At 37.6% G+C, this 14,064-nt stretch overlaps 1 protein-coding gene across 5 annotated transcripts; it reads right to left on the bottom strand.

Moving 5' to 3' along the window:
* Positions 1-57: 57 nt before the first annotated feature.
* LOC112511773 (1-phosphatidylinositol-3-phosphate 5-kinase FAB1B-like) lies at positions 58-12,100 on the bottom strand. 5 transcript variants are annotated; one of them, XM_025117522.1, is made up of 12 exons: positions 10,764-12,100; positions 9,256-9,984; positions 6,323-6,476; positions 5,844-6,188; positions 4,751-5,638; positions 4,292-4,623; positions 3,823-3,946; positions 3,580-3,750; positions 2,007-2,973; positions 1,468-1,787; positions 726-989; positions 58-638 (listed from the first exon to the last, which is right to left on the bottom strand). In XM_025117522.1, exons 1-12 carry the CDS (start codon positions 11,384-11,386, stop codon positions 336-338), a joined length of 5,220 nt encoding a protein of 1,739 aa, XP_024973290.1. In that variant the 5' UTR covers positions 11,387-12,100; the 3' UTR covers positions 58-335. The 5 variants fall into 5 exon arrangements, with proteins under 5 accessions (XP_024973290.1, XP_024973287.1, XP_024973289.1 ...); XM_025117519.1 differs by having other exon boundaries at positions 1,468-2,387; positions 2,454-2,973; XM_025117521.1 differs by having other exon boundaries at positions 1,468-2,531; positions 2,667-2,973.
* Positions 12,101-14,064: the final 1,964 nt, after the last annotated feature.

The following is a 14,064-nucleotide window of genomic DNA, read 5'->3' as shown; positions in this document are numbered from 1 at the left end:
TTGGTGGGTCCGTTTGCCGAGGAGCAAAGTCTATAGTAAATATAAGAAAAACATAACAGGACAGGAAATGCTTATATATATTGAATTGGAATTTTTAAGGGTACTATGATATGCAGTAGGAGAAACACTCATGTACAAAAACTTGCTGATAATACCCCCCACAACAATTTTCATGGCTAACAGCCTTTTTCTTTCAACAAATAACAAACCAATCCCCCCCCCCCCTCTCTCTCTCTCTCATGTTTTTACTGCTCAAAAATGAACTTTAAAACACTATATCTGAAAATGCAATCATCAAAATATACTATTACGACGACTACTACAAATGCAAACCATCAGTCTTGGGCGTTGTCTTCACAAGGATCCCTGCTTGGTACAACAGCAGGGGGCGACCATTGATCTGGGACCATAAGAAAATAGGTGGTCATGGCTTTCCTGAATCTCTTCTTGTACTGCTTGGGTGAAATCACTGTTGGAGATGCATTTTTCGGCCCCCCAAGGATGCCAGAAGCCTTCACCCATGTCTCTAGGTGCTTGTCCCAAGTATACTGTCTCATGAAATCGATGATCCCAAGAACGAGTTCATGCTTTTCTTCATCTACCCCAACCAGCAAAGAATAATCCATCACATCGATTGACTGCATTCATTCAATTCAATTCAATTCAATTCATTAACCAGAAGATGACAAGATAAGTACAACTTTCAAACAGCACAGGATCCTTACAGCAAGAAAAGCAGTATCATTCCAGACAGCTCTCTCTAACAATCTCTTTGCTTTGTTTCCAACAAATATCGGAGACGTTGGCATCGCTTCAATCAAATTCTGATCCAGTAGAACCTTGTTACTCCCGCTGGAATCTGGATTATACCGTGACCTAGAAGATCCTTTAAGATCATAAAGCCGCGTCAAATTCCTTCCAAAGAGAAGATTCTCCATAACCAGCACATCCATTTTGGATTCTTTCCCCCCTTTCATTTGCTTAGTGACCTTTACACAAAATTCCAAGGAAACAGTGTTGCATATCAATAAAAACCCAAAATGATTTTAATGGGCATACAAACCTTTACTATACAGTATACAGTGACAAAGCCAATAAACCGTCTTAGAAAAAGAATGGGTGGTGATTGAATACAACTCAGAATATGGTACTACCAAATCAACTTTACGAAGGAAAAAATTAGGTAAATACGTAATGGTTGCGTGCGTGTAAATAGGTAATTTGGAAGTGGATCTTCCCAAAAGAGGAAACATACACCCAAACTACAAAATATTGCATTTTTTGGGATGGACTATGATGTAGTTCATGTTACGTGCTTTAATTCACCACAAAGAACTTGACATTGATGCCATTTTCGACAAACCTATCATCCGAGTACCTTACAAGATAAAGGCAACAAATGAACTTTTCAACCAAGCTACTCAATTTGAGTTGCATAACAAAACCAACCCCCGAAAAAAAAAATACCTGATAAATGCCCAAAATCTTTGCCAGGCATGTAGGGCTTCCAGAGGCAATTGATTCAGATAGATACTTGAAGTATGCAGGAGCAAATTTGATAAACGACTCCAACTCGGTTTTTGTAACCTGCTTGATTATGAACCGGTCATCTAAGGTTTTTGCAAAGAAAACATTGCTCTTACCACCTTGGGCACCCCACTTTTTACAGCGACTAAGAGACCTTACAAAATCCAATTCAGAAGGGCAACACATCCTCCTTAATGCTTCAAAACGCTTTGCATAGTAAGAGATCACAGTGTATTTTACTTTACCAAGAGGACCATCATCTGCAAATTCAACTCTCGCATGTAAAGCCTTTGTGTATAACAAAGGGTCTAAAACCAGGGAACTACGAGATCCTGACATGGATAATATACTCTCATCCCCAACGCTTTTAAAAGATTCCAGTCCTATTTCATCAAAATTGCTGAATGACTGGAACATCACTGAATCAGCAGAGTGGGATGAAAAGATAGATTCCCCATCTTTTCGTTTCTCAAACTCACCAGACATCTGGGAAATGTAATCAGGGGAAAGCAATGCATAGGATATGATACTTGTGGGCTCATCGTCATACACCGGAATAACCGTGTCATTGATGCCCACGGCTAGAAGCAGCCTAGCACCACCCTGGAGTTCTGATTCCCGATAAGACAAGATGTAGACAGGATTATAATCATTAAGCGTGTCAAGTTTCTGAGAACTCGCTAAAAGGTTTCTATTCAATGAGCGGTAGAAGTTTAAAAATGGCATGCTCAACCAGCTAATTGAATCATCTATACTTTCAGAACCTCTTGTAGACAATGCAGGAGATGGAAGTGATGACTTCGTCCAGCCTTGTTCTTCCCCATGATCTCCCTTATCCAGCTTATCCATCACTGAAGAATCTGTCACATCTGAATCAGACAATACAGATAGAGTATCCTTTTGTACTCCAGATCCTGGGTGATTACCAGTCCAGGCAGCTTCTAGGGTGTCTGACAAACTTGGCATAACAGGGAGCTGGCCTTCAGAAAATGCCTTATGGATACCTATATCACATATTAGTGGATCAGAATTGTCAGAGTCATTTTTACCATCACCAAGGCTAGACCGATTTTCTTTTTTAGGACTTGAATCTACTGAAACCTTGGTCTCTTTATCAATCACTTCCGGCTGGATGATACCTGTTCCAGTTTCTTGGCTGTGTATTCGCTTCATATCAAGAGTGTAACTAACATCTGAATCTTTGCATGAATAAACAGGTGATTTCACTTCAACAAGTGTCTCATTTAGTTTACCCACATTTTCGGATTTCAAGTCATTCAGATCACCTCGAGGACTGTTGATATTGATACTAGCTGCATACACCAGTCGATGGTCCCAAACATAAGATTGGAAGAGTAGCTGTCTTCGCAATCGGTTGATCTCAAAAATATCAACAACGGGTTGGCCTTTTTTCGCCTCCTGATTTAAAATCTTTTGAAGTGACTCCTGCAAATATATCATAAAATAGATGAAAGGCCCACACTAACGGAATTATTGCTCACTGAAAGTCATAAATAAACACCAACAGTACAATGCAACTGTGTGATCATATTCATGTAACTTGTGATGCAAGTTATAGGAAACCCATGCTGCACTTTCCCCCTCCCTCCTCTGTTATATCGTGTTCTTAGAAACTTCCAGAGGACTCCTCTCCATTCTCTGCTCGTTATCACCATTCGACTCTGAATGCCAAACTTGTATTTGCCAATAGTTTAATTACATTATAATGCTTTACATTCTTCAACATGAATCTTTTTCTACTAAAGCACACGTACTTTTGGTATAGTTATCAATTTTTCATCGACTTTGAAATTGCAGGCAATTTCGTGGGCATGCATGGAGTATTATATTACAGCATCAAAATCACCTCCTTGCTTAAGTAGTTCATAGTAATATATTTTGTTTTACAAAAAACAGTCTGACATAAACTCATAATGTTATTTGGTTTCAGTTAAGAGCATATCAGTTGTTAAACGCACATCTACCAAAAGTTTGTATAACCATCTATATTGGTCAAGCTGGCAAAATAGAACAAAATAAAACATAGGTCACCTCGAATTCTGCTTTCTCCTTCTGTAGCATCTCTTCCAAATCTGCTATTTGACGTCTTGATGGTGGCATTTTGGTGGTACTATTAACTGAACTCTTCCCAAAATTATTTTCTGCCATCTGGCTCAGGGCATTAAGAACTTCTGAAAATAATAGCTCAGCCCGGCTAACAACCTGCTCATGCAAACAATTAGAATACATATTTCATTTGATGCAATCAAAACTCACATAGTTCTGTTATCAAACCTCATTCACTTCATTTTGTATCCACTCCTGAGTCTCATATTTGAAAACAAGTTTGGGAGGAGGAAGGTAGACGGAGTGGACATTGATTGATGCATAGCGGAAGCAGGCAACCATTTTGCCAAAGCTGCATGCACAACAAGAACGTTTATGACATGGAATATGGAGAAGAAACTACGAAATTCAATAAGTACCCAATGTCACAGCAAATTTCCTTCCCATTTTTGCATCCAATTGATCACCAGAAAGATGGGTAATGAGCATTTATAATTTTATAGTCTTAAACAAACCTTAACTGCTATCGAGTTCAATAATGATTTATTCCCATTCAAATAAAATGTTTTAGGCATAAATACACAACAAATACCTATGAAATATAAATAGCACATTCTCCTCAAACCTTTTGTAGTAGGGAACAACTATTAATATGCCATGAGCAAAGAAAGTGTCTCAAAGCAAGATGAAGGGATACCCATAAAAACGAAGACAGTCTCGATGCAGAGAATGGCCACAGCTTGCAACCCTGCTGGCAGCAGCATGGTTAGAAAAACTAAGCTCCAAAAACTTTCCAAACGATAAACCCCAGGCAGCATCTGACATCACAATTCTTCGGGTTGCAGGAGGGAAACCATTAATCCGTGGACATCTCAAGCACCTGTGCCACATCCAAATCTTACCTTCTTTCTCTCCTGGCAAAAGAAACTCCGGCAACTTCTTCACAGATATGGTGAGGGTGCCTTGCCTATGGGTGTAACACTGTACATGTGCTTCTGAAGGCATTTCACATGAAGTGCATCTATAACCCTGGCAAATAAGAAGAATTTACGTAACCTTAGAATGTCATAATGCAACTAGCACCAAGACAAAATCATTAACATATGACTAACACATAAATTACGTGGGGGAAGGGATGGAGAGAGATTCAGCTTACTTGATCAAACAAATTATCTCGAAGAAAGCGTCCCAATGGTTTATCAAAGTTCCCATAGTATTTTATGCGAAAGAGATGGGACCTTTCACAAACAGTCCCTTTCCACACACACCGGGATGACAAGGATACCAAAATGCTCTGATGATCTGATGGTGTCGGAGGAAACTCTTCCTTTGAAGAAGCAGATTCCTCCTTACCGTTCTTCCCATCCAACTGCAGATATAATCCATCTGAAGTACCTTGGTCAACATTTTCGGTGCCATCACTAATTTGTGAACCTCGAAGCAAATTTTGTGCCTGAGGTTGCTCAAAGCCATTAGCAGTGGCATCAGCCCCAACAACTTTCCCATTGTTGGATGCAGAAGTTATTGCTTCAGAGGTATTCTTTGTTCCTATTGTACCCATCTCCCAAGGTGCATTAGAAGGAGCAAGCTCACCGCCAGTGGCATCTGAAACATCCAAGTTTGAGAGCATAGATGTGGCAGAGCTGTCAACTTTGAAAGTGGGTTGTATGTTTTGATAGTTACGAGTGTTAGATCCAGCTGGTAACCGCATCGCTTCCGACTTCTGGTTCATAATAGAAGAAAACACATCTGACATGGGGACACTGTTTGACATTTGTGCTTCAACGTATTTCTCAGGCCCCTGGGACCTCTCGATTGGAGGGACAGTAAAACCAGGTATTGTTGAAATGGACCTGTCAATGCTTGATGCCTTGTCAGGAAGTGCCACTGTCAGTGGAGAATTTAAGGGAAGTTCTGGCAGTGAGGCCCCTTCATCAGCAAGAAAAGAGGTCTCCAAGGCCAAGTGATAAGCGGCAAAAACTCCATATTGAACAACATGCTTCACTTTCTTCAGTTCGTCGCCACCGGCACCTCTGAGTAATATCTGAGAAAATGAAGAGGTAAACAATTACAAACTGTAAGTTGCAACACATGCATAAATAAATCTAACCAGGACAAACGATTCTAAAGAACTTGTCATTGCTGTCTGGCATTATATAATAATGAGAACCTCCAAAACTTTCCAGCACCAAAAACAGCATACTATTCTAGAAGTTTTCATTTCCTTCTATCGAACGGCAATCACTTACAGTGCAACCAAAAGGCTTTGGACACCCTTCAAAATACATCAATGTCTTCACCAATTTCTTTCCACCATGGCCTGCAGTTCCATGCTCTTCTAGAAACCTTTCAACATGGAACATATCACAGTACCCCAATTTCTGAGATGAAAGATGATCAATTGAAGGAACTATCTGAGCACCAGTGCAGCGGGCTATTCGCTCCAAAAGTGGCCTTTTGATGTTCAATACAAGGGATATGTCTTTCGCAAGAAGATATTCCTGCGCATACCGTGAAACTGATTTCTCTACCAGAAGGACATCAGGCTGGTGTGCGTCTATCTTTGCTACAGCCATCTTCAAATGATCCATTTCCTAAACACAGAGAAAGAGTGACCACATGGGCAAAAGGTAAAGAAAGAAAAACACCTTCTCATAAGCACTGCACAAAAGTAGTAGATTTGAATGAACCAACACTAGGATTAAAAAGGAAAGGAAAAAACTGCAACCTGTTGCAATAAAGTATCAAAACTTGATAGGAGGTTAGAAATCCGCTGATACTCAAGAGCCCCTCCAAGAATTAAGAATCGAGGCTTCTCTATTCTTGATGTCATCCGTCGATGAGCCACATTTTTCTTACAAACAACTCCTTTGACCACCATACTGAAAAAACAAAAAAACGTTACAAGAGAAAGAAAAGTGCGAACGCCCATACAAAAGGAAAAAGAAGGCGAAAGAACAAGGAAAAATTGTTGTGGTGAGGAAGAAAAACTGTGATGCAGTTCAATATGAACATACTTATTATGGGAAAAGATAGGCATGATAATGACTTCTAAGACTGATCTAGACACAACCGTGGGGAGCACTATTAAAGTATTTTTGTTGTGATTAGTCAATTTATGTTACTCTGATGCTTATGTGACACCAAAATGCAAATAATGAGCTAACTTCTCTGTGCAAATTGAGCATGATTAGACAAACAAAGAAAGAAATCTGTCAACTCTGAACGCTTTCATATCTACAACTCCATTCATCCAACTATACTACATGGATGAACCCAATCCGAAATATGAAACATAAAAGAAAACGCCTACTAAACCAATCATAAAAATGCCAGCTGAAGTACCTACTATCCAAAGAGGAATTCTTCCGGTAGTATCAACTATTTACCCCACTTCCCTCCACATTTCATCAGTGGTCACGCTAGAGACATAAACAATCATGGATAATTACAATATGAAATCCTTCCGAATGGGCTAAGAGAGAGAATACCTAGAATGATTATTCTATTATTTTAGTTCTCTCTCGTTTTCTTAATTGAAGAAATAATTGGAAAATAAAACAGCAAGTACAAAGATGAATAATAACCCCCAAATTAATCAAGACCCCAAGGGCTGCTAAGTGCAAAGATGTCCTTGGCACTAAAGTTTGGATGCATGCTTCTTTTAATAGGTCTTTCATAAACGAGGGCCTTTAACATATGCCATGACAGTTATTTCGTATACAAAAGAGAACAAACCAGTAAAGCATACAATATACTCCAAAAACACAATGTCAACATTTTGTACATAGAAATATCGAATAAAGACCAATGAAAATAATGTTTACAAACAAGTGTAGATCCCCCATAAGCAAATAATTTAGCCAACAATGAGCCTTTTATCTCAAACTAATCAGCGACTTAAAATCCAACTAAAGGAAAATCATAAATAGTCTTCATGCAACAGTTATCCTTCTTTTATGAAGTAGTATATACTACTTCATAAATCATAATGGTGTTGCAGTAATTGAACAGTGCATATCATACTTAGTGTTAGTTACTTAGTTACGAGTAAGGCTGTTAAGTCTAGAATTACGGAGGAGTAAAAGAGAGTAGCAACGATCAAACTTAATTTAGAAGTACCTACAGTACATAGCTAATTTATCACACTGCTAATGAGGATAGAAATGATACTGGGTTCAAGTATGTCAGCAAAGGCAGTACCTTATGTTGGATAGTGTATGCTGGTTAAGTTAAACGGCACGCTCTATAGGACAATGGTAAAAAATTGAAAATTGTGAAAAACGAACATAGAGAATAAATTATCGATATCATGAAGCCTCTAGCACAAACCTCATCAACTCAAAGACCAATATCACGCACTCAATTTCATAGAACGCATTTACCTTGATCCCTTTTAAGACTATAACATGTGATTACCAATGTTCCCCAAGAAAACACCTACCAAATTATGGGTCCATATTGATGATTATATGTCAGTTTTAACAATTCGTAATATAAGCATATATAAATATCAACGATCTCAAATCACAAAACTCATGCATTGAGCATTTAGTTACATCGTTGACATACTACAGTCAACAGGAAACTAGAAGCATAAACAACATCCATTTTTATTAGTCTTCTATAATATTCCATTTAGGCAACCTCCTAAGTGTTAAGCATTCCCCTATTGCTCCTATTATTTAGGGTCCCCCCCCCCACCACCACTGCTTCTGTTAGCAACCAACTGTTGAAATGAGAATTTTCACGGAAACAGCCACTTTACTCCTTGGGGTAGAGGACAGGTTTTGTAATACCCAACATCCAGACCCCACCTTGGGATGGAATATAGTGGGCTCATTTCGTGGTTTTGTTGTAATGAGAATTTCAGAAAACTAAGCAGGTAGTAATCGCCTTCTAAACCAATATTCATCCATTTTCTCAACCAACGGTCATCCATCATTTTTTCTCTACTTGGAAGTAATCATCAACTCCTTTCTAACTAATTAATTAAATATCAAAATGACATAGTATGAAATTTTTAATTCTTATGTTTAGATATCTGAGAATAAAGTTTATATATCAAAAAGAACTGCTAAAGAGTCCACTTAATCTCTGCTTAGGCGATTAAGCGCTAGAAGGTCGTTCAGCCGACCAACTCCACTCAACTCTTTCTAGAACAACGACTTTCATGTCAAGATATTGTTATTTATAACCGTAACATAAGATACCCGACATGTATGGGTAAAGAGCTTATGTAAATGGGAACATCAAAATTGCATTATTCATTTTCACTGCGTTGCCAATAAGGAAGTAAAGAGTCGAACTGACCCTGTAGAAGCTCCAAACATGAAAATTGTGAAGACGGATTTACACTATAATAGCAGCATACCCTGCCTGTTTGCCTCGAATAATTTAAGTAACCTACTTAGTTACCATAGTTTCTGGGTTCTTAAAAACAAAAATCCGGTGTTCCAATTAGAAACAATCTGGGACAAATGCACTATTAGGTAAAAAATCATGTGTGTCTGTCAGTTGATCATATACAATTCTGCAAACAGTTTTTAACATTTTAACTGAAATATCCAGATGATTTGAGGGTGACTGGGTGAGGCGAGTGTCTTAGGGTAGTGTTGAGGAGAAGAGATGTTCAAACATATGTATCACTGAAACTCTTACCTGTCAGTACGACGTCCAGAAGCTAAACATTTAATCTTCACATAACCTCCTGGGTCCATCCCACCACCTTTGCTTGTGTCTGGTTTTAGCAATGATGCAGCCTCCCATGACAGGGATGTAATTATTTCTAACCAATTATCTTTATCATCTTCCTCACCCACAGAGAGGCTCTCAACCTGCAACAACTGAGATACTAGAGCCCTGAAGTGTCCATCAACTACATTCTTCATGGCTTTCTTGTGCTCCTCATTTGACCTATCCCTGTTGCGAAACTCCCCACTTCCCATATTGCCTGAAGTGCGCATATATCCCCACTCTCCGACAGCATCCCCATCATCATCGTCATCATCAAATAGAAGAGCTTCCCTCTCATCTTCTTCATCTTCGGGTTCAGGAGGCAGCCATAGGATACCATTGTTCTCAAAATCCACAGGTTCAGCATCAATGTCTTGTGCAGCATATAAAGACGAAGATGCTTCACATTCATCACTAACATCATGTTCATCTTCTTTTTCCTCAAGTTGTTGGACTCCCTCAGAGCACCTCGAATCGAAACTGTTTTGTAATGAAGAGCTGCTTGCACTTTTGACATCAGCAGCTTCTCCATCTGGATGCACTTTACGAGACCCATAGTCATTGCCAACATCATCCAGTTGTAGTTCATCATAATACGCATTATCATGTGAAAGATGGCTTGAATAAGCAAATTCGCCGTTGAAGTCATCACCCCTGATGTCAGTGGAAGACAAGGATAATTAACCACTTAACCCAAGAGTGATAAATAAGCATATGCCACATTGACCCACCAAGTCCATGTTATTTTTTGAACTGACAATGCTATCCAAGTGAAAACTCTTGCTCCAAAAACAATAACATCATTACGGTTAGTGGTCCTCATTAAGATCTTGCAAGATGATTCCCCATACAACGTGAAAACATAATACAGCATGAAGTTTTATACACTTCAAAAAAAAACTACTTTTGCAAAAGACGGTCTTCCAAGTGGCACACTGATCATTAGATGACAAAAAGAGAATGGAAGAGTACGCTATGTAACTCAAGAGTCACTAACATGTAAGTCCATGAATCCTTCATGTAGTCGAATGCAAAAAGTAAAAGAAGCAACTGAACAGCATTTATGCATCTGTATGGTTCTGCTCACATTACACTACACATTACTTGGGCATAAAAAGTGGAAATGCTTGTGCGATGTGAATTAACCCATATATATTTTATAATGCACGTTTGAGGAACATGGTCCCCGAGTGAATGCTTATGTTGACAGCTTACCATCGTCTCAAGTTTCACGTACACATAGCCACTACAAAAACTGTCAACACACAAATCATATGCAAGAAACCATGTGATGACATTTTGAGCTTCATAGGCGCATGAAATGCCGCAACATATCATGAATTCGACATAAGCTTCATGGCTCAACTGTGAAAGGGTCTAGATAGCCATTATTATGATGATGCAAATAAAAAGTGGTGGGAAATTAAAGAAACCTGTTCATGCAAAACCCAACTTGGCTAGGAGAATGAGTGACCCCGTCTAGTAGGACTTCCTCGTTCATTGTTGCTACTGCATTTTGCTCTTCTAGATTTGATTCCATCACTGAAGATTGACAAGGACCAAGTCCAGAATGATTAGGATTCTGTTGATAAGAGCTGACTGAATTTGGCACAGATGTAAAGGTTATGCAGCTACTGTCAGCAGTGCCACTGGATTTGGTGCTGATGTAACTGGCAGCGGATGGTGAAGTGCTGAGATCCAGGCTGGTGACCTGGATCTCATGATCAACAGAGGTAGCCAAGCAACCGTGCTGCCATTGCTGGAAGCAGTAACTACAGACCCTGATCTTCCCCGACTCTTCCCTGATGATATTTGAATCAGTAGAATATGCAGGAACCCAATTGTGAGTGCACTTGGCACAGAAAACACGGCCACAAAATCTGCAGTGATGTCTTCGATTGAATAAGGTAAACTGGGAATCACACTCGTAGCACACCCTGCAACTCTGATCGGGCATCCAAAAGTCCCTCGACACATTAGCTGGCTCGGACCGCCGAGGGACCCATGATTTCAATGCCCCTACCAGATCAGATAACGGGTTGTCCGATGCATCCATGGACAAGCAATCCTCTTTATCTCAGTCATTGCGAAATACTCATCTGTCTACAGACCACATCTGATTTGAATACAAGGTTGGGGATGAAGAAAACCTAATCCAGTTACTGGGGGCAAGCCACCAACTCTAATTGACAAAACACAATTTGAAGGAATCCCGTCTTATTTTGTTTATCAAACCTGTGCAGATGGCGATTTCTGACAAGCTATCACGTATGGAACTTGTTCAGTTGAGATTGATCACTTGAGTCACCAAGCGAACAATTTGAAACCACGAACAAGAAGTTTCACTCGACAATGCTAACCAAAATCTGTGTCGTCAACTTTGAACACGGAATTTGATTAGTTAGAAACCAAGAATCATGGGTTGAATTGGATCGGAATCCTAAAAGGTCAATCAAAGATGGAAAGACGAAAGATTTGAAGAAGAAGAGAAGTAAAATTGAATATTTAAGAAAAGAAAGCATGAATCTGTGATGCAAGCTGTATTAGCATGGGATAAGAATCAAGAATCACAATCAGATCCCCAAGAGTTGAAAGAAAAAGGGGGAAAAAGACAAGGATTAGAAAGAGAAAATGGAGAGTTTGTGACAGCAAGTGAAGGAAACCGTGAATCGCATACCGGAAAGGTAAAATTAGGTTTGGGAGAAGAGAAAGACGGTGATTTTTGTATGAAATTGTAATTGGGTTTTCGGAGAGTGAAGCTGTAGAAAAGAAGAAGACGACTTTTATTTCACCGCTTGTTCCAATGCTTTGCGGTCGGCCGGTCTGTCGGTCGGTCGGTCGGAAATATACATATATCAATCACGGACGCAACGGACCGGGCCAATTCTTCCTGTTTCATTATGCTACATAATTAAAACTTAATTTATCATTTATATATATATATATATATATATATCTGAAAGTGTGTTATTTTATACAACTTTTCAAATTTATTTTATGGATTTTAATTATTTTTATTGTCATGATTGAAATTGTAAAGAATTAATACTATATATATAAGTAATTACAAATATTTAAAATAAATATGACTATATTTGATGAGATGGTCATGATTCGTGAATATAGAGAAAAATATGAAAAAAGACGGATGTACGTATTGTAGAGGAGAAAAACAAAAAGAAGATGTTGAGCAAGGATTAAGGTTTTTTTCTTCGGAATAAATAACACGTATTTTGTTTTGTGAAGAGCAAAATAAATTCCTAAAAATTTACGCGAGACTCATAATGGGATGGGGAAAAGGGTATAACATAAAATGAAAACATTTTAAAATAAAAGAAGTCAAGTCTAAAAGCAATCTTTGGTTCTCAAATAGTTTTTCTTTTTTAAATGATTTTTATGTGGTTCCAATTTCCATTCATTCATAAAATAATATGGAAAAGAAAAGTCCCAACTTAACTCTACTCTACTCCTGTGGACAATGGAACTGGAAGGTGAGTTTAGTTGTAATTACTATTTGGCCTCAAACTCAAACTCAAACTTATTATCATCATTTTACAATCTAAAACTTAGGCTTAGCTTCCTATTCCTATTCCTATTTCAGTTCATCATTTTACAATCTATAATTATAATTTATGTTCCTTTATTTCTAAAATATTACAAAAACAACACTTGATAATACATATATATATACATGTATAATATAATATTTGATTCACAACCATACAAACATTATCTTTTTCTAACACAAATTTCCATTTGCTCACATAACATCTCTCAATACTCAATACTCAATATGCATGCAAATGGCGGACCACAATCTTGATGTAACCCCTAATAATATCAACAACAAATCTCTCTATTTCTATAATTAATTTTGATAGCAAACAAATTATTCATTTTTATCCATGTATTGAATGTCTATATATTTGCAATTATTTTCTCAATCTAATTTAACATATTACATTATCAACATACCTCATGATTATTTTGATTTTTCAATATTTAAATGAATTAATGTAAAATAACACATCATTTTCATTACTTTTTATCCGTTCCACAAACATTGTATTGTATTGTATTGTATTGTAGTTACTAGTACATCACTCACAATGCAAATCTAAATATATATATATATATATATAACAATGTTTATACTTGTATTTCATTTTCACTTCCATTCATTTCCTTCCTATCTTTTCATAAACATACAAGTATTTAACTTACAAATCACTAATCAATTGAAGCTTGTATTAACTTCAAATAATTTTATATTTGAAATCAATTGTATTCAAACTCACCTACAAAGCTTATGGTATTTGGATAGATTGTTTCTCCTTTCAAATGTCTAATGCTAAAAACAAATTTGAACGCGTTTTTAATTTAATATCATATTTACATGTGCGTGTATGATAACAAAAAGGTAAAATTTTAAAATCCTCCTTAGAGTTTGTTGGAAACTCTGTTTTCCGTCACTAACTTTTGAAATTTACAAGCACCACCATCAATGTGGTTTACAATTCATTACGAAAAATATCCCTGATCCTAACGTCTGTTACCCTGTGTGTCGTTAAGTCTCATCACATGAGTGGCAATTCAATTATTTTACCAACTTTTTTTGAAACTCTTAAAAAATTTCCTAAAATTAACCCCAATTCACATTGCCAACTCCACCTTAATTTTGTTGCAATATAGAACATAATTTATATGAAACATATTGTATTTAAAGTTACAATT

This window comes from Cynara cardunculus, assembly GCF_001531365.2.
Source record: "Cynara cardunculus var. scolymus isolate 2C chromosome LG 4, CcrdV1, whole genome shotgun sequence".
In the NCBI taxonomy this organism is placed as follows: domain Eukaryota; kingdom Viridiplantae; phylum Streptophyta; class Magnoliopsida; order Asterales; family Asteraceae; genus Cynara; species Cynara cardunculus.
This window is presented reverse-complemented; position numbering and strand designations above follow the sequence as displayed.